Source organism: Delphinapterus leucas, chromosome 7 (assembly GCF_059928025.1).
Source record: "Delphinapterus leucas isolate spDelLeu-1000000601 "Yukka" chromosome 7, BTC_Dleu_Yukka2, whole genome shotgun sequence".
Classification (NCBI taxonomy): domain Eukaryota; kingdom Metazoa; phylum Chordata; class Mammalia; order Artiodactyla; family Monodontidae; genus Delphinapterus; species Delphinapterus leucas.
In genome coordinates, this window is record NC_143135.1 from 7,665,461 (window position 1) to 7,686,007 (window position 20,547).

Below are 20,547 nucleotides of genomic sequence, written 5' to 3' on the forward strand. Positions count from 1 at the left end.
GAGGAAGGGGCTGTGGTCACCAGCTGAAGGAGTCTTTAGGCCTCATCCACAAGAGCTGGCCCTGGTCCTGATGGGAGGCGGGGGTGAGGGCATCTGGGTTGGGCTCCTACTGGACACGAAGGTGTTACCTCCCTACCTGTCTACATCTTAAACCAATAATGCCCCTAGCGAGTGTCATCTCCCCCACCCCCAGGGCTGAGCCCCCAGTACTCCCGTCATGGTGGCGTCTCTTGTTTTGAGACCCTCTCCAGGTCAGGGTGGCTTCTCCAGTCCTAAAGGGAAACAGTTGAGCTCTTGCTGGTGTGAGGGGGGAGCCGGACACCGACACCTCCCCTCCTCCGAGCCCCTCATTAACACTTTCCTCTCCATTTCCCTGCAGGCATCCCTCCCCCATCTTCCGTCGGAGCCCGCAGCGGGGGAGGGGCGCCTCCGCCTCAGTCCGTGGAAGCCGGCACCTGGGCCTCTGCTCGCCTCGCCCTGCGGCCGGGCCCATGGCACTGTGAGCCGGCGAGGGAGCCCCGCTCGGCGCGGGGGGCGCCCGGCCCCTCCCCGCCCCATGAGCCCGCGGCTCTGAAGCCTGAGCGGGGCCGGGGGCCGGGCGGGGCCGGGGCCGCCGGAGGCATGGCGCCTGGGAACCCGTGGCGGCCGCCGTCGCTGCCGCTGCTGCTGCTGCTGACGCTGGCGGCGGGTGCGGGCGGCCTGGAGTTCGGCGGCGGCCCGGGGCAGTGGGCGCGCTATGCGCGCTGGGCCGGAGCGGCGAGCAGCGGCGAGCTCAGCTTCAGCCTGCGCACCAACGCTACTCGCGCGCTGCTGCTCTACCTGGACGACGGCGGCGACTGCGACTTCCTGGAGCTGCTGCTGGTGGAAGGGCGCCTGCGGTTGCGCTTCACGCTCTCGTGCGCCGAGCCCGCCACGCTGCAGCTGGACACGCTGGTGGCCGACGACCGCTGGCACATGGTGCTGCTGACCCGCGCCGCGCGCCGCACAGCCCTGGCGGTGGACGGCGAGGCCCGCGCCGCCGAGGTGCGCTCGAAGCGGCGCGAGATGCAGGTGGCCAGCGACCTGTTCGTGGGAGGCATCCCACCCGACGTGCGACTCTCGGCGCTTACGCTCAGCACCGTCAAGTACGAGCCGCCCTTCAGCGGCCTCCTGGCCAACCTGAAGCTGGGCGAGCGGCCCCCCGCGCTGCTGGGCAGCCAGGGCCTGCGCGGCGCCGCAGCCGACCCGCTGTGCGCGCCAGCGCGCAACCCCTGTGCCAACGGCGGCCTCTGCACCGTGCTGGCTCCCGGCGAGGTGGGCTGCGACTGCAGCCACACGGGCTTCGGCGGCAAGTTCTGCAGCGAAGGTGAGTCTGCGGGGAGCCCCCGCTGGGTGCCTGGGCGCGGAGTGAGGGGCGGGAGAGTTGTCTGGGCCTGTAGGGGCGCCTGCGGCCGGCGGGCTCAGGCATGGGGGCGGGTGAGAGTGTGTACCAGCACGCGTGTTGGGAGGGGCGTGTGAGGACGCCTGTCCCAATGAGAGGGCGCGCACGGTCAGCCGGTGGGCTGCAGGAGCTGCGGGGCGCTGAGGTTTGGCGTGGGCGTGGCCGGCCTGCGGGTCCCGTGTGGGCGCGGCCCGTGTGGGCGCGGCCTCGTGAGCCCATCCAGTGCCCCTCTCCCTGTCCCCTAGTGAAGGTCCTGTGACGACCTGTGGGTAGGACTGTGTAGTCAGGTCCAGCTAGCGAGAGGATGAGGGCCGGCCCTCGCGGGCGTGTGGATCGGGTGGGTGACTGATTGTGAGGCGCCCGTGAGGGCTGGTGGATGTGATCTCTGTGGGCGGGGCCTATGTGATGCAGTGGGTGGGGCCTTGTGGGCGGGGACGGTGGGAGTCCTGTGAAGGAGTCCTGAAGACGGTGTGTGGGGCTTGTACCGCTGGGAGCTGTGTAGGGCTGTGAAGGAGAGGGTCAGCACGAGGGGGGGCGGGGCCTGCGTGGGCCGTGGGTGGGGTCGGCGCGGGCGGGGCCTAGGAGGCGGGCGCGTGGTCGGCCCAGGAGGGCGGGGCCGCAGTCTGAGGGTTAGCGCGTGGGCGGGAAGTACTGTCTGAGAGGCCGGCACTGTACCAGAGGATGAGGGCCCCGGACGGAGGGCGGTTGGCGCGGCGAGAAGGGCAGGGCGGCGCGTGCGAGGGCGGGTGAGGGCGAGTGGGGTTCGCCAGGGTGACCGCACGCGCCAGGAGGGCGGGAACCGAGTGTTTTGAGAGTGAAGGAAGCCCGAGGGACAGGGTGGCCGAGGCCTCTCAGGCTCGTGACTAGAGTTGCTGGTTTTGTTGACGGACAAAAAAAATGGCTGGTCGTCTCTCCCGGGTGAGAAACTGGAAGTGGAGGCCTCTGTTTAAAACACTGGAGCCCTCGCGAGCGTGGGGTTTGGAAGGGTGACTGGAGGGCTGGAGAGGAGTGGTGAGGACTCTGGAATATGGAATTGGGTGTGGCATTGGGACTTCAAAAGGAGGTCAAGGGAGGGAGAGGTTCCGCAGGCTCCCGGGCTGCAAGAGCCTGCAGTGGGCGAAGTGAGGGGACAAGGCGAGGGTGGCGCCAGGCCAGGCGTGGGCTGTGGTTTTAGAGGGGGTGGGCGAGGAGGGATTTCGAGGCCCCTGTTGTACTTTGGTCTGGCTGGGGAGTCAGGGAGAGGTTCCCCATCAGTTTGGGGACGGGGCGTGTGCATCTCCTGGTCTGTGGCAGCCGTTTTCTAGCAGATGTGTGGAGACAGACGAGCGTTCCGCTCCCCCAGCACCTCTAGAAGCTGGAGTACTTAGCAGTTGCGTGTGTGTCTGCCCTCAAGAGGTAGGGTCTTTGAGGAGTGTGTGTGCCCACAGACCAGCACGGCCCTGGGACTGCTTTGGGGATGGTGTCCTACTGGCTGGGACCTGCCTACAGCCATGGGAGGAGCCACATCTGCAGGTGTGGCTCTGGGCTTGGGAAGTGTGTCTTTTGATTATGTATCTGCAGTTGTGGTAGAGGAATATATAAGGAAGGTTTTGGATGGCTCTTGGGAGTTGTTTGTACAAGGTTGGGTGACGTATCTTCAGGAACTGTGTGTATTAAATGAATCTGACACCTTCTCACCTTTTCTCCAAGGAGTGCAGGTGCTCCCTAAACTGTGAAATCGTGTGTCTGTGCATGTTTGCTTGCACGCGGTGGTGCGTGAGTCTGGCAGTGTGTGTGTTACGTGTGAATGGTCTGTTTGAAAAGTAGTGTTTGCAAATAGAAGTGCTGTGCCTAGTAGAGTGAGTAGGGCACAAGTGTAAGGGTGTGGGTGCTTGTGTAGGTATCCACGTGCATGCATTTTCATGTGAGATCTCAGTAAGACACCTGGACTTTATGAGGAATCTTTCATGACCTTTAACTTGATTCTCTGGTCCCTATGACCCCTCCCCTCCAAGCCTTCCTAAGAAAATAGGATGAACCACCCTTCTAACTTGATGGGAGGGAAATTTGAGCTACAGAGAGGCTACTGGTCCATGGTCTCACTGTGGCAGAATTGGCCTGGGTGTATGAAAAATGCAGCCAGAGGCCCCCTGGTCAACCAGAGCCTTTGTATTAATTCCCTGAAAGGATTCATCGGCCAGAGGCTCCCAGTAAGCCATACAAGATGTGCGCTTCTGAACGCGCATTGTGTGGTTGTGTGTCTGAGATGTGTTTGGGTCCCTGTGCGTGACAGGGATGGTTGTATCATGTGTATATGTGATGGATGTGTATCAGTTGTATGTTTGTGGCAGCTGTGTTGGAGCTGTGAGAGGCAGTTGCGTATCTGACCCACTGTGTGTGTGTGTGTGTGTGTGTGTGTGTGTGAGACATCTGTGGAAGGAGTTGTGCTTTGTCTATGATAAAAAGGGAGGGATATTCATCTGGCACTTCGTGGGTGTTTGATAAAGATCTGTGGAATGACTGAAGAGATATTAACAAGTATTTGATAGAATAAAGGCTTGGGGTAAGGCTGTATGTGTATATGAGACGATGTATGAGTGTATTTTCAGATATATGTTGTAGGTGGCCACGGTGGTTATAAACACTGATTACATCTGGCGATGACAGGCACAGTGACAACTCTACTGATTCTCCTCCCCACCCATGACCTCATTCCCTCCCCTTATATTTGTTCCTTATTTCCTGGGCAGCTTTTGTAATATTCTGTGCTCATTACACTTCTTCTAGTACATTCCCATCCAGCCAGGGAGGACAGGAATGAGCTTCCACCCTTGGGTGTTGGGATTAGGGTTGGAAGATTTTTAAGGGGAACAGGTATGGCTCCAGATGAGGGCCAGAGTCTTCAAGCTTCCCTGGAAGTTACATTTACTTCATTATTATCTGCTTTGAGTGGTTTGCAACTTCTTCAGACGCGCAGGCTCAGCGGCCATGGCTCACGGGCCCAGCCGCTCCGCGGCACGTGGGATCTTCCCGGTCCGGGGCACGAACCCATGTCCCCTGCATCGGCAGGCGGACTCTCAACCACTGCGCCACCAGGGAAGCCCCCAGGAAAGCTTTTAGATGGCTTTGATGTTATATTTGCCATTGTGGTTAATCAAGTATACATTAGGAAAAATAGTTTTAGCTTTACATGCAAGACATGCCAGTCTGCCTTCAGATATTCGATGTGCATATGGATTTGTGGATCCTTTGGACCACACTCCCCCCCCCCCCCGCCCCCTGCCCTGCCAATGCCTTCCTGGGACCGCTGACTGAGAGCCTCCATGCTAGGAAATCTGTTTCTTTTCTCTGGGGCTCTGGCCACAGGTGATTGAAGACAGAGCTAAGTATGAGTCACTGAGTGTGTATACTGCTGCTGATTGTCTGCCGAAGTGGGGATCAAGTAGACTGGGATTTTGCATTGGTTTAGGTGTGAACTCCGCCTCATGTCACTCGTGTGGGGAGAAAGGGCTGAAAAGTGATCAAGGAAGAAGAGTATGCAGGTGTGTGTGGGATACCTCGAGTGGAGTGGGGATGTAGATGTATACGATGGAATGTCAGGTGCGTACCTCGCTTGGGGGAGAAATGAAACCAGTGGTAATGCGTGTGTTGGCAGGGAGATAGACGCATGGGTCTCGTATTTTGTAGGTTTGTTGGCAATTTAATTCAACAGATTGTTGTCAAGTCCTCTTTGGTGATAAGCCTTGTGTTGGGGGCTGAAGGTGAGTCAGACATGAAGAAGACACTGCTCAGGGAGTTGCCTGATTAATTGGGGAAGCAGATAAAAAAGCAGTCCGGGGTGTGGTTAAGAGGACAGATGCTGTAGTCTGGCTGTCTGGGCAGTGACCTTGGACTTAAGCCGTCTCTGCCCTGGTTTCCTTATCTGTAAAATGGGGACAGTAATAGTACCTACGTTACAGAGTTGTTATGGAAATTAAATTGGCTAATTCATATACGGTGCTTAGAATAGTGCCCGGCACGTAGAAAGTGCTCAATAAATAATAACAAAAGAACAGCATGGCATATGCAGTGAGATGCAAAGAGATGCAGTGAGGCAGTGTAGCTTAGTGATTAAAGCGTAGTCTTCTGAGACTCAGATCTGGGTTTGAATCTGATTTCTCTACTCACTCAGCCCGTGAGTCAGATGAGTACTAACCTTCAGACTAATTTTTCCTGACCTGTGAAATGGGGATAAGCATGCTTATCTCACAGGTTTGTTTTGGGAATGAAATGAGTGTCTGGTACATAATTAGTGGTGTGAATGGTAGTTGTTATTATAACAGAGTACTCTTGGGGTTGTGAAGAAGGGGTGAATTTACAAGTCAGGGGATTAATAATAAAAGGCATACTATTTAAGATTGGCCTTGAACGTTGATCAGTAAACTCGGTGTGGGGAGGTCACGCTAAGCAATGGAACTAGTGAGGACAAAGGCGTGGAAGGGGGAAATGTACGTCATGTCCTTAGAGGGGCACCAAGGAGTACAGGGAAAACAGTGGAATCTATAGCAGGAGAAGCAGGATGAGGCCAGGTCTTGGAGTTTTTCTCTTTGGGGGGCGTGCCGTGAGGCTTGTGGGATCTTAGTTCCTCAACCGGGATCGAACCTGGGCCCCTGGCAGTGAAAGCACTGAGTTATAACCAGTGGACCACCAGGGAATTCCCCAGATCTTGGAATTTTGACTTAAATCATTCACCTAACATTTATTGGATGCTGTGTATAGAGTATTGGTAAATGGAGCCACAAAAGAATTTTGAGCAGGCACGTGAATAAGAAGAACTATGTTTTGGAAGCTGGGAGTGAAGGGTAGAATGGAATATGCAGGGCAGAGTCATGCGGTGGAGGGATCAGTGGGAGATGGTTCAGGAAAGGGATATTGGGGCTCTGACCCTCGGCTGTCTTGGGGACTGGCAAGGAAGGGTGGTGGCGGCAGTGGCGGCAGTAGCAGCAACAGTGGCTGAGAGCTGTTGCTGAGACCGAAGCTGCAGGACTCTGCCTTTCCCACGTGGAGGGGCAGAGGTGATGAGGTTTCAGGTTTGCTTGCTCGGAAGGATGGCGGTGGGAGTTGCGGGGAGGGAGAAGTTGGGAGGGGGACCAGGTTTGAGCCACAGATCATGCACCTGTCTTGGTGTTCCTGGACAGAGGCATCCAGACAGTTGGAAGTGTGAGACCAGAGCTTTGAGTTGAAGGTGGGGCTGCAGGTAGAGACCTGGGAGCCACGTATGTGGAGAGAGTATTTGAAGCTTTGGGATCAGATGAAGTGGCCAAGGAGTAGGTGAAGAGACTTCAGGGGGGCTCATTTGGGAGGAAGAGGGAGAGGAGTGTCCGCAGACTCAGGGAAGGAGCAGTTAGAACAAAGAGTAAATTGGATCACACAGTCAAGGGAGGAGAGAGCGGGGCCTCACAGCTAGTGGGCATTTGCTGGGTGCCTTGAAGGCATGACCACCCCGTGAGATGTAAGAGCTGGGATCTGAACTGACCTGACTCCGGGGCCCCCCACCTTCTCCATGCTGCCTCCGAAAAGGAGAGTCAGTCAGTCAGCTGTGTCCGTGGATGACCTGCATTTGGCTTACTGGAGGTGCCTAGGGACAGCATTTCATTAGAAACCAGCAACCACCCCAGATTCCTTGGGCCACAGCTTCTCCTTTCAGCCACTATGTGATGAGGGTGTTCCTGTATTTGTCGTCCCAGCAGTGAGAGAGGGCAGTGGAAATCGATCAGGAAACTCACAGGCTTCCGGAGCCCGCGGGGAGGAACTCACCCTGGAAAGTGGGGCATTATCCCATTAAAATACACCGCTCACTAGCATTTACAACATTTCAGATGGAAATCTTTTAAAAATATGTTGCACACCTTTCTGCCTCCCTAAGCATATTTGGAATGTGATTTAACCTTTTCTGGATGACTGAGGATGTCTCTATTCCCCTCAGGTATTGCACCGGACTGTCACACAGTGGTTCCTTTGTTGAGGTTTGTCCCTGCCTGAAATGATGCCTGACTTTTGAGTTCTTATGTTAGCTTTTTCTAGTTTTTCCACCTCTGCCCTGAGGAGGAGTTGTCAGGTAACAATCCATATCCCCCCCCCTCTCTCTCTATTTGTGAACTTGGAAATCAGCATTCCCAGCATGTTAGAATTGTATGTCGCTAAGAAGGAGTGGATTCTGGGTTGGGTCTGAGAGGCTCTCCTATGAGAAAATAACAGTTTTTAACGCATAACTGTTATCGTGTCAGTTTTGGCTGCTCAGAACTGTTTCTTTTCTTTGGTTCTGGTCTTCATCCCTGTCCTTGATAATGAATCTGCTGGAATCCCCAGTTCATGTTAGCCAAGGCAATGCCATTTATGCCCTCGGGGGAGGCACTCAAGACCTGTGTGTATGAAAGTTGAGTAAATGAAGTCACATATGTGGAATCACTCTGTCAGCTCTAACATCTAATACCTGTGGTCCTGACAGTTTCTGCTGTTGGAAACGGCTCTAGGCAGAATGGGATGGACAGCTCGAGAGAGAGCTGTGCAGAGAGCGACTGCTGTAAGGTCCCAGAGATGAGATAGATGCTCCCAAGGAAAGCCTCCTGTGGCAGAATGGTTAAGAGCATGGGCTGACGGGTTTAGTCCCGGCTTTGCTACTTGCTAGCTATGTGAACTTGGACAGTTTGCTGATGCATTGTTCTTCAGTGTCCTACTCTGTAAAATGGAGGTCATGTGTTGTTGTAGGACTAAATGAGTTAATACATGGAAATCCTTTACAATGTGCCAGGCACTATTCTAAGTGATCGATAAATGCTACGATGATTATTAACCCTCGTGGTCAGAGAAGGCTTCCAGGAGGAGGTGGGAATTGGCTAGATCTTGAAGGATGACTGAGTGAGATTTGTGGAGGTAAAGGAAAGACCAGGGTTTCCCCGCCAGGAAAATGTTCTAAATGAGGAGTCCAGAGGGTATGAGTCGAGTGTATCAGACCAAGATGGTTGTGCTTTATGGGAAATAAAATCAGAACTATAGATTAAAGCCAGCTTCTAGAAGTCCTGAACTTCAGGCCAAGAATGCAGGCCATCGAAACTTTTAAAGCCAGACAGATTTGGTTCAGATTTTGACTCTGTCCCTCACCAGCAGTGTGACCTTGGGTAAATTTCTTCCACTTTCTGAGCCTTGATTTCCCCGTCTTTACAAGGGAGTAATAGTAGTATCTGTTGATGAGGTAGCATGGAAACGAGGCATGGAAAAAGCCAGGCACATTTGAAGTGCTGGGTAAGTGAGAAGTGTTCACTTCTTATTTTTTATTCATTCAACAAACACAGGCATGCCTTTTTCTGAGCCAGGAACTGTGTAAGCAGCTGGATATAGAGAGATGAATGAGACGTTGTCCTTCCTCTTGGAGATCTCACAGTCCAGCCAGGAAGCAGACGTGGAAACACAATCGCAATAGAGATGCGATAAGTGAAATAACAACCCGAGCTACATATCGAGAACTGGCACAAAAGAAGGATGGCTAGGAGGTCAGTTCAGAACATAGACCAATGTATACTGACTTGGTCTGAAAGCAGGAGTCAACTTTCTCAGGCAGCTGAGGGTGAGAGGAATGAGGATGGGGAAGGGTGTTTCAAGCGGAGGGAATAGTATGTGCAGAGACGCGGCATATTAGGGAAAGGGGGAGAAATTGGGTGTGGCTGAAGCCCGGACTGTCGCAGGAAAGGAGGTTGGAGGGAGGCATGGTCAAACCCAAATGGACTTTCCTGAGAAGATTGGACTTGATCCTGTAGGCCCTGGGAAGCCTTGAAGAGTTCTAAGCAGGGTCGTGACTCAGTTGGACCACTTTGGTGGTGCTTGGACTGTGACTTGCAGGATAAGAAGACTGGCTGTAGGGGGAGGTCCTTTAAGAGGCTTATTAACGTTCCGAGGAGAGGATCTGATGAGGGTTTAGCCTTGGGGCTTTGCTGATGGTGATGGAGGGATGAAAAGTGTTTCTAGGAGTCGAGTCGAGCTTTTAGAGTTTTACAAGTTGGAACTGATAGGACCTGGTGATTGGTGTGAAAAAAAAAAGAGCAAGGCTGATTTCTGGGTGTCTGACCTGATCCGGGAGTGCAGGCAGGAGGAACGGGCTTGCAGGGGCGAGGGTTTTGAGGTCCATCTTGGACATGAGGACATTCAGCCCATGAGACACTCAGGTCAAGCTCCTCTGAAGGCAGATCAGGAGCACAGGAGAGAGGTTTGTACCCAAGCTACTGAAAAGTTCTGACCGTGTGTGTGTACATGTGCATTGATCATGGCAGTACTTGTCAGGTGTACCTGGTACATGTGCCCAAGAGCGAGGCTGGGCATGGGCCGGGGGACCAAACAGCAGGAGGCTAATGAAGGAAACCGGGGGTCAGGGGTGAGCATGGGGGCTCTGATGACCTAGGAGCGCAGTGGACAAAGGCAGAGGTGATTTTGTGCTCCTGGGCAAGTGTCCTTTTCTTTACAAAGGAGGTAGGTAACACACCAAGCTTGTGAGGGCTGCTGGGAAGCTGATGCGGACAACGCACATTGAGGGTCTGTACGGTGTCTGGCACGTGGCTAACTCTTGGCCTCTCTGGAGCCTGGCAGAGTGTGGGGCACATGCTGGGTGTCAAGAAGCGCTGGTTGAAAGCAGTGCCTTTGCTGAAGGCAGGGAAATGGGAGCTTTGTTGCAGCGGGTGGAGATGTCAGATGCGGCTTTAGTGGTGGACTGGGTGTCAGGAGCTGAGTGATTGCAGAGCGCACGGCTGGGGGTGCAGGACTGGCCCCCAGGGAAGAGGCCAGGGATGAAAATACAGGTTTGAGGGTCCCTTAGCCGCGAAAGTGCACTCTCATGGAGGAGTGAGGGAGAAGAGAGAGGAGTGTGGAGGGCCTGGGGCTGAGCCTGGAGGGGCCCGTGATGGCAGGTGAGGGGCACAGATGAATCAGCAGAAAGCGAAGGGCAGCCGAGAAAGAGAGGCCAGTGAGTCCCCAGGGGACCCTCTACGAAGCCAGGAGAGGGGAGACTCATGCAGGCAGCAGGCTGTACTTGGTCGTCTGACCTTCCTGAGCATAGCACGACCCACATTTGTGGCGGGTGGGAATAGGGTTTGGAATCCCCGCCATGTCAGGTGATGTGCCTCCTTGTTTGTGCAGGAGCTGGAGAGGTGAGTGTGCTGACCGGCCAGGGCCCCAGCACACTGTGACAAAGAGATCCGGACACAGGCTGCTCTCGAGAGTCCAAGGGTTTTCCTGAGGGTCCCTTCCTAGCCAGCTCCCCTCCCCACCATAAATGTCACGTGATTCAGTTTATTTAAGGAAATCATTGTATACATGGCCTTTGGGGGATGCAGCTGTCAGGTAAAAGAAGCTCTGTGTTGTATAGAAGTGTGTTTGTAACACACGTGGATATGTAAAGGCTTGTGTGTGTAGGTTTAGAAAACAGGAGACCGGTAGATGGGTAGCTAGCAAAAGGGGGCTGTGTTCCTCCTGGGGGGGGTGTCTCTAGTCCCTGGAGGGAGTGTGGGGTGGTGTGGTGTGTGCATCTCATATTATGTGTTAGGTCACAGCGTGCGTATTGATTCTGCATTCAGCCTGTGTGTGTGTGTTGTGGGCGTGCTATAAGGTGTGACAAATGACAGTGTGTGTTTCTGGAGTTTAGCTCACCCCCTAAGAGCGGATGAGAAGAGAACACAAAGTGAGGCTGGAGGTAGGAGATGGTGTGTGCACACGGGCATGAGTGTGTCCTGAACAGCTGTTTGCGTGTACACGTGTGTATCCCGGGTCCACATACGTGTGCTTGCGTGCGTGTGTGTTTGCCCGATGGGTCTGTTTGTTTGTAGGTCGTGCTGTTCCTTTTCCCCCTGTTGCCTCCTCTAAAGGCTCCCGGTAGGTGGCAGGTCAGAAATGCTTTCAGAGGGGCCTTCTTGGCGCTCTTAGGGAGCGGGCCGGAGCCCAGCCTGCTTGAGCTCCGTTGAAGGAACTGCCTCTCTCCTACCTTCCTTCCTTCCTTCTTTCTTGATCTCTTTGGTGAGCCCCAGGGACAGGCCCAGGCAGGCCCCTGAGAGGTGAGGGCTGACTGCCCAAAGGCTGTGGCACGACAGAGGGATGGGCCCAGTCTGGCCCCCTGAAGTGGCCCGTCCGGCCTGGGGACCTTTTGCCACACCCAGCTGTTGAGAAGGCGTTTATCCCAGAATCACAGAACCAGAGCCAGAAGCGTCCTCAGAGGAGCTCTAGTCCACCCGTCTCATTTTTGCAGAGGAGGTACTGGGGGCTCAGAGAGACTGGGCGACTGGGATGGGAGTCACACGGCACTCTGAGGCAGAAACTGTGTTTTCTGAGTACGTTGACTTTTCTCCCCGGTCAGGGTGGCGGTGGGGAGTGCTTGGGCCCGGGTGTGCACAGGCCTCAGGTGTGAGTCGTGTGAGAGATTACGCATGTCTCTGCATCATTAAGTGCCTATGTGTGTCAGTGTGTCACTGAGGGTGAGCCGGCGTGAGCGTGTCCCCATCTGTCTCTGAGACGCGATGGAGTGCGGGGGTGGGGGGAGCGTGCTGGGGGAGTCTGGACGCCTGACTGCTGCTCCTGGCTCTGCCTCTGATTTCCCATGTGACCTTGAGCGGTTAGCTCCCTGTCCTGGGCCTCAGTTTCCTGAAGTGTAACTCGAGGCTCATGTCCCCTTGGACTGTGTGACCCTGTGTGTGAGGCTCTGATTTGGGGAACAGCTTGGTCTCTGTCTCATCCCCGCAGGGCCTTCCTGATTGGGTGACTTGTGTCCGGGCCTGGGGGGGGCTTGGACCCACCTTCCATCACTCCCCTTGGAGCCCTGTCCTTGGTACCCTCGCTAACTGTCCTCCTTTTTTTCTCTCTTTCTGCATCCCCCTTCCTGAACCTCGCCGGCCTGTAGAGGAGCACCCCATGGAAGGTGAGTGATACCTCTCGGTCGCTGGGGTGGCAGATCAATCGCCGGGGGGCCTGGTGGTTCCCTCCCCTGCCCATGTGTGGGGCCCCCAGGGAAGGATGTCTGGGTGTCCTCTTGGCTGCCTCGGCCCGCCTCTCACCTGGTCCCTCTTTCCGGTTTGCTGGGGAGAACTGCCTGGTAGAGGCCGTCCCTCCATTGCCTGTCTTCAGCACATCTGCCCACCGGCCTTTCTTCTTTCCTGGGAGGAGACCAGACTGGGGGTGGAGCTGGAGGGATGGGGCTGGAGCATTCAGAAGTGTCCAGAAATGATTGAGGAGATGTGTTTTTGCCCAGCCCAGCTGAGGAAGCTTAGAAAGGCCACGCTGCCAAGGGTTGGGGTGTGGCCGGGGCTGGTGCTTGGGTAGAATCTGCTCCAGGGTCTGAAGAGCGCAGGCAGAGGCGGGGTTGTCGGGTCCCCGGGTCAGGGGATGTGGGCTGGGTGGCAGCTTCTCCTCTTTGACACACTTGTAGTCCCCTGTCCCCTGTCCCACAGGCTGGCCTAGGTAGGTAGGGGTGGTCTGCTTCTTCCTTCAGCCCAGGCCCGGGGAAGGGCGGGGAACGTGCCTCGCTTCGGGGTCTCTCTGTCCATTCTTTCCCTGTCTTCTGCTTCATTTGCCTTCTCTCTCTTTCTGGTTTTTGTCTTTGCCTCTCTTTTTCTCCAGGGTTCTGTCCCTGGACCTCTCTCTTTGTTTCTGTCCTTCCCCAGGCTCTCTCTGTGTTCCTGTCTGAACCTTCTCTCACTCACCGTGCTTTTCCCTGTTTCTTTTCCTTCTTCGAGGTGGACCACGTCAGGGAGGGAAGACTGGGTTGAATGGTCCAGGCTTGACACCTGGGCTGCAGGGGAGCTCATGTGGCCCACACAGGGAGGGCACGCAGCGGGCTGGGAGGGAGATAGGACCCCAGTCACCAAACCTGCCCCACACTTTCTTCTTGGAGTAGCAGGTGTGGGAAGCATGTGCGCAGCCCCAGGCTGGGAGCTCCCCGGGCCTGGCCCTGCCCTGGATGCAGGAGTCTGGGGAAGGAAAGAAGGGGCTGGAATCCACTTTCCCTGGTGGTGTCCATGGTTTGGCTTGTCTGTCTCTCTAATGTCCCTTCTCCTTGGGTGCCCTCAGGTCTCCCGATCCCTCTGGGCAGGCACGTGTGTGTGTGTGTGTGTGTGTGTGTGTGTGTGTGTGAATCTGTATGCACACTGTTCACGCAGCTCTGCTGCTCTGTTGTGTCTGGGTGTCTTTGTGCACGTCTGTACACGTATGCCTGTGTACATGTGTCTGAGTGTGTGTGGAGGTGTGCGCCCCTCCAGCATCGTGTCTTCTGTGGCGTGGCCCACATCTCCGTGTGCCTCTGTGGGAGCGTCTGCATCTGTGTCTGCATCTGTCCTGTCTGTGTCTGCCACTCCGTGTGTCAGTGTTTACCTCTGTGTGTGTGTGAGAGAGAGTCTGCGTGTCTGTGTGGACGCAGCCTTCTGAGGGCTGGAGATAAGATTTAGTGCTGATGGGACTTCTACTTGCTCTTGATGTCATGTCTCCTCTGGAACAAAGGGAGAGATGGAGGAGAAAGAGAGGGGAAAAGGGTGGAGGAAAGGGGCTCGGGGGGGAGGGAGCAGGGGGCAGACAGACAAGAGGAAGGAGAGGGGGTAAGTAGAGGCGGGAAGAGGAAGGACACAGTGGAGGGAGGGGCAGAAAGGGGAGAAATGGGGAGGGGGAAAAGGCCAGCCCAAGAGAAGAAACCGGAGGGCTGCTGTGGGGAGGAACAGTGGCCTGGAGCTGAAGGGGAGGAAAAAGGAAACAGTTCTTCTCCAAACAAGTAGAATAGTAGAATAGAGGGACAAGACGGGAAGCTGGGCTTGGGGGACGAGTGGGGAATGAGACCACTTAGCCACCTCTTGGGGGCGCCATGGTGGCCTGCTGGTCTGGACGTGGCCCTTCGTGTGCTTGCAGGTCAGTGGCTGTGCAGGGGTGTGTGTCTGAGGCTGTGTGTGTGTGTGTGTGTGTGTGTGTGTGTGTGTATACACCCAGGGATGTGAAGCATCAGTGTGTCTCTGTGTCCTGGCTGCTTGTGTGTCTCACAATCTTGTCCCCTGTAACCCTCTTCCTTCTTTCGATGTTGGTCCTCCCTGGGGTTTTGTCAGGAGAGTGAGGGGGCAAGACTGAGAGTGGGGAGGTGGGTCTGGTAGGTGGTGGCTTCCGGGGGGGTGGGCTGGGGGACTCCTTGGGGGCATTACGCTCTGGACTCTGCAGGTCCCTCTTCAGATCTCTGAGTTCTCCGTGCCTTCACCCTCTTGTCTGGTCCTTCGACACTGTGCCTCAGGCCTAGCTTTCTCCCAGGGACCCAGCCATCCAGCTCCCCAGGCCCCTGCCGAGCATCTCCTTTTGGGGATCCTGGTAGCCCCACCCCCTTCCCCCTAGCTTTTTGTAGCAGGGAGAGAAGACCCAGAAGCAGCCAGATAAAGTGCCCTAGGAGAGGACCCTTGGTAATGCCATCCGTCACTACCAGCCTCTTCTCCAGTGGCTGGAGGAGGGACTGATGCCACAGGTAGAGGTGGGGAGGGGTGTAAGGAGGGGGGCTGGGGCATGGGGAGAGCAGAGATTTCAGGCCACGGGGTGAGGCAGGCTTTAGGGAGAGCACCCTCGGGCCAGGCTGGGCTGAGCCTCAGGTAGACGGGGCAGGGAACCGGCCTCCCCTTCCCCAAGATGGCTGGTGCTGTCACTCCTGAGGGAGCTGAGCAGCTGGTTGCCGTGGCGACAGAGGGAGAGTGCATTATGCTAATGAGGCTGGCTGGGAGCTGGGCAGTGGAAGGGTCTTCGAGGCAGAGATGCCACTCCCCCAGAGCAGTGGTACAGGCGGCAGGGGGGACAGGAGGCAGGTTCACAGGTCCCTCGGCTCCTGGGCCTGGAAGAGTTGGATGAGGGGTTAGGGCCCTGGGTCTGGGTCCTGGATTTAGGGGGTTTGGAAGATGCTGGTAGTTTTGGGGGAAAGAGTTGGTGGGGGGCGTTCGGAGCAAGGAATAAGATTTGGTCCAAATGCTTGGGTCCCCTCCGGTTTTGTGGATAAAACCTGTGTCTTCCCAAGAGCTGTTTTGTCCTGAGGCAGCCCTTGTCAGCTGTGGCCCCCTCCCCCGACTGGCCTCAGACCCAGCACTGGGGAGAGATGAGTGCTGCGCGAGACAAGAAGGGGGCAACATGAACCATCTACCCAAATCTTCCACAGGATCCTGGCCCTTGGCCCCCGGCCATGCCCTTCTGGCCTTTTTGCTGCCTTTCTTTTTGGAGCCCAGGCATCCTGGCCCTCAGCCTTGCCCCAGAGACTCCTGGAGCGCTTCTCCCTGTCTTGCATCCTGGTCCTGGCTTTCTACCCCCAGGGCCCACATCTCATGGCCTCAGCAGTGGGGATGGTTTCCAAGGGTGAGGTGGTGCTGCAGGGCTGTTCCTTCCCCATCCTCTTGGCCAGACACCACGGGTGCAGGGATGGGGGAGGCGAGGGCTGCGGTTCGGTGGGGCTAGTCATCTCAGGGAGCCCTGGGGTCTCAGCTCAGCTGTGGGGCATGTGCTGCCAGCCTCTCTGGGGGTGGGTGTTCCTTGGCTGATGCCTTCTGGGGACTGGGGTACTGGTCCAGTGGGCCAAAGTCTCTCCCCCTAAGGCTGGGGGGGCCCCAAATCGGGGCTGACCAGGCTCTCTCAAGGGACCAAGGCACCCCTGAAAAAAAATCCCAGATAATCTTGCTCTCAGTCTTGGCTGTCAGGCTTCTGTTTTCCCTTTTCAAAATTCAGCTTTTGGGTCACCTCAGAGAGGGCCTGTCCAGAGAAAGGGGGTCTGTAGAATAGTTTCGAATGAGGTGTGTCGACCTCTCAGAGAGCTGGGGCTCCCGCCCATGGGTCTTGGCTGCCCTCTTTGGTCTTTGCTGTCCAAGAGTGCTGGCCTGGCCTCCCAGTCCTCCCTGTGGAAGGATCCAGGCCCCCATCCTTGCTCCAGTGTTTCCCTAGATTCTGTTTCCTCCAACCTGCTGTCTCTCTAACTTTGTCCTCCTGAATCTCAGTTTCCTTGTAGAATCCGGTGGGCAGGGTGCCTGTTACCCATTTGGAGGCTGTTGGGAGGATTGGACCTGGACAGATGCCTTTCCACAGCCCCCTTTGGTGGGAGATTCCCTCTAGGTCCAGGCTCTTCATACCCCCGTCTTCCCGGTCTCTGCCAGGCTCGAGGGGTAACGGGATGGGGTGGGGTGGGGGGGTTTGGATATCCCTCTTGTCTGCTCAATCCCGCGCTAACAGGACACTCTCTCTCTCTCCAGGTGGCTTTGATTTTTGTGTCGTGTTTTATTTTCTCCTCCATCCGAATCGTTTTTCTCGTTGACTGTTTTTTTTTCTCTCCGCCTCCCGGAAGAAAAAAAAAAGAAAAAAAGAAAAAGGAAAAAGCAGCCCTCCCAGCCTCATGCTTCTCCTCCTTTTCCTTTTTTTTTTTCCGGCAAGAAGAAAAAAAAAGAAACCAAAATCTCCTCTCCCCCTGCAGTGACTCCCTGCCCCAATCCTTCCTCTGGTTCTGCCTGTACCCCCTTCACTGTCTCCGGCGCCCCCCTTCTCTCTCTCTCTCTCTCTCGCCCCGCTTCTCGTGCCCTCCACCCTCTGTTTCGGCATCGGGCCCCTTTCCTCAGCTCTGGGCTGGGGGCTTTCCCCCGATGTCTGTCACAAGTTAAAAAGGGTTTTTAAATTGTGGCAGCAAAAGCTTTTTTCTCCCCTCTCTCTGGCTGATTTTGATGACTCGTGTTTTCTTTGTTTCTTTCCCCTTTTCTTTCTTTTTTCTTCTTTTATTGTCTCCTTTCTTTCTTTCTCTCCTTCCCTTTCCAAGGTCCGGCTCACCTGACGTTAAACAGCGAAGGTATGGTTTGAAGTTCTGGCTTGGTTTGGATTGGATTGGATTGGATGGCCCCCAACCTGCACCTGGATTTTCTGTCCACCCCCCCTTGCCCCCCTTCCCCCTCCTCCACTTGTCCCGCCTCCTTCCTGCCTTCCTACCCCCTTCCTCTGCCTTGTCTTTATTTTATTTGGGCGCTGGGGTGGGTGGGGGCTGGTCCCCGTGTGTGCTCTCCCCTCTCCCACCTCCCCCGACACACTCCATCCGCCCTCATCCCACCTTGGTTTCTGACATCAAGAGATGTTTGAACTCCTGCCGTTGTCTCCAGTCACCTTTTTGCGTTTTCCTGATAGTGTATCTTGCTTTTTTTTTTTTTTTTCTTTCTCATGGTGGTGTTTTATTTCCTTCTGCTCATTCTGCTCATTCTTTCTTTTCTGTGAACCCAAATAAAAAGAGAAAAGCATGGGCTGGAGGAAGTGGGTTTTAGGCAGCCTCATTCCCCTCATCGCTGTGGGATGCCCCCTTTCCACAGCAGTTCCCCCCACCCCCGTACACCCTCACCCTTGTGTCTTCTGGATGTCTCCTGACCCTGTTTGACAGATGAGGACATTTAGGTCCAGAGAGATGAAGTGACTTGCTAGTGATTATGCAGCGTTTAATTGGTGGTACCGTTGGGACTGCTCATCTATTTTTAGCCTCCCTTCGACCAAGTCCTTACCATCTTTAAAAGCCCTGGTGTTCGGCAAACCTGGAGACGGACCCCAGGAGTCCTGACCTTGATCCCCTAGCTCTGACCTCCCTGTTGCTGACTCCCTCCCAGATCCTCAGGCACTGCTTCCCTGCCCCGCTGGTCCTCTGTTGGGGCTCATCTTCCATAAGGACAGGGTGGTATCCTTAGCCTGTAGGCAGGAGAAGCCTACAGGATGAAGGCTGGGCTGTGGGGAGAGACTCAGATCGGGAATTTGGGATGGATTTAGGTCTGGGGAGGTAGAGGCCTGGGATTCTTGCAAGGATGTGAAATTATGGTAAGAAATGTGGGGAAAGAGGAAGTCCCGAGTGGGGAGTCAGGGCCTGGTGGGTTTACTCACATCCTTCTTGCATCTCAGTGCCTGATTCTGGGTTTGCTGGCTGTGGCTCACCTTTGTCCTAGATGAAGCCCTGAAGGATCCCTAAAGCCACCCCTCCACCTCCCGAAAGGCCACAGCCCAGGTGTTATTCTAGCTTCAGTTCTGGGGATTGGGGTTGGAATAAGGGCCCAGACAAGGACTTTTTTTTTTTTTTTTGCGATACGCGGGCCTCTCACTGTTGTGGCCTCTCCCGTTGCGGAGCACAGGCTCCGGACGCGCAGGCTCAGTGGCTGTGTCTCACGGGCCCAGCCGCTCCGCCGCATGTGGGATCCTCCCGGACCGGGGCACGAATCCGTGTCCCCTGCATCGGCAGGTGGACTCTCAACCCCTGTGCCACCAGGGAAGCCCCCAGGACTTCTAACTCCATTCTTGAGTTCCCCTTAAGAACCATCTCGTGGGGTCTGGCAGTAGGTGTGGTGCCTGGGAGCCACTGGTCAGGGCTGGGTGGAGAACTTAAGGCAGCCTGGAGGCCAGACATGGTGACGAGTGCCTGCGGGACTCTGGAGGCCTGGGCTGGGGGCGCTGGGCGGTGGCGAGCGGGAAGTCCTCCCCGAGAAAGGCCTTCCCACATCCACTGTGAGCTCAGCCAGGCAGGACCTCCTGGTGCGCGCAGCCCTGCTGAGGGCACAGTGGAGGGACAAGGAGCAAACAGAGCGCGTGGCCCTGCCCCTGGGAAGCTCCGCGGCCTAACTGGCCAAGAAGTGGATGAAGGCAACATTGAGAGCACTCACTGCAGTAAAGGAACGGGTGTAGAGGGAGAACCAGCTTGCCTCGAGGATGGGCAAAGAGGAGAAGAGGGCTTTGGTGCGGGAACGGGGCGGTTTTGGAAGAGGGGTGCTCTGTCAGGCTGTTGGACTAGTTGAAGAAGAGGAACCTGGCCCAGCAGAGCGCGGCCGAGAGTGGGGGAGAATCTGGACGGGAGGTCAGGGCCCCCAGGGCCAGAGGTCTGACCTGTTTGCACGTTGTTGGGCAGAAGGGGCTCCTGAACCAGCAGCGAGGCCTCTGCTCCTCTGCTCGTCTCCCCGCCCCTGGGCAAGGAAGGGGAGGTCAGTGGTCGTGAGTCTGACGGGGTTTGTGGGGCTGATGGTTCCCAGTTTGTCAACTGGCTCCTTCCCCAGAGGCCCTGAAGTGAGCGAGTCCCCAGAGCAGCACCCCACCCTGACCCTGTACCTCCAAGCCGGCCCTCTGCCCTGGACAGGGCCCTCCATCGCCTCAAGGCTGGGGTGGGACTGCCTGGGTAGCCCCCTGTGCCTGACTCCCCAATTCTGCTTCTCCAGTAGGGTCCTTACTGTTCTCCGAGGGGGGGGCCGGGAGAGGAGGAGCCAGCGATGTACACCAGCCGATAAAAGGTCAGTGACCCCACGGTCCCCAGAGAGCCCAGCCCTCACCCTCTGTAGGCCAACTTCACTTTCTGGAGGGCAGCTGAGTCAATAGAGGCATGTACCCTTCAACTCCCTCTGAGGTCCACCCGCAGTACCTGCCTCGGTGTAAACGGCCACAAACCTCCATTTCTTTCCCAAAGCCCAGTTGTCCTGATGACCTCTTTCTAGAACACAGATGTCCTTTTTTTCTTGGCCGCGCTTATCTTAGTTCCCCGACCAGGGCTTGAACCCATGCCCCCTGTGGTGGAAGTGCTGAGTCTTAACCACTGGACTGCCAGGGAAGTCCCCACAGATGTCTTTTTGTGGTAGTTGTTCAGGCCAAAGAACAGGGATGACTAGAAAGTATCTGTTTCTCTGGGAGAGTGGCTAGGCAGCAGGGTCAGCCCCCCATTTAACCATCAAATTCTGCAAGCACGATAGGTGTCAGCCCAGGGAGATTCTGGTTGGGAGATGTGGCATTTATAATAAGTTGTGTATCACATGCGTCACCTAAATGAGCCTTCACAACCCCCTGTGGAAGGGCTCATTGCCCTTGGTTTACAGATGAGGAAACTGACGCTTGCCAATGCCCCTGAGGCCAGCCCGGGGCCCTTTATCCTGTCTCAGGGCTGTAGGTTTCAAGCTCCTTTTTTTTTTCTTCACTGAGGCTGCCTCTCTCTCTCTCTCTCTCTCTTTTTTTTTTTAAAATAAATTTATTTATTTTATTTATTTATTTTTGGCTGCATTGGGTCTTCGTTGCTGTGCGCAGGCTTTCTCTAGTTGCAGCGAGAGGGGGCTATTCTTCTTTACGGTGCGCGGGCTTTTCACTGCAGTGGCTTCTCGTTGCAG

The 20,547-nt window shown here is 55.7% G+C and overlaps 1 protein-coding gene across 2 annotated transcripts in view; it reads left to right on the forward strand.

Annotated features, from left to right (window-relative positions):
- The first annotated feature begins 606 nt into the window (after positions 1-606).
- The window catches only part of NRXN2 (neurexin 2), a 99,740-nt gene continuing 79,799 nt past the window's right edge, over positions 607-20,547 (forward strand). The window contains exons 1-4 of one of the 2 annotated variants that reach the window (XM_022591586.2): positions 607-1,345; positions 12,312-12,329; positions 17,205-17,234; positions 19,615-19,686. In XM_022591586.2, the coding sequence (XP_022447294.2) occupies positions 622-1,345; positions 12,312-12,329; positions 17,205-17,234; positions 19,615-19,686 (844 nt within the window). In that variant the 5' untranslated portion in view covers positions 607-621. The remainder of the gene's footprint in view (positions 1,346-12,311; positions 12,330-17,204; positions 17,235-19,614; positions 19,687-20,547) is intronic. The other variant, XM_089914590.1, reaches the window with a different exon arrangement.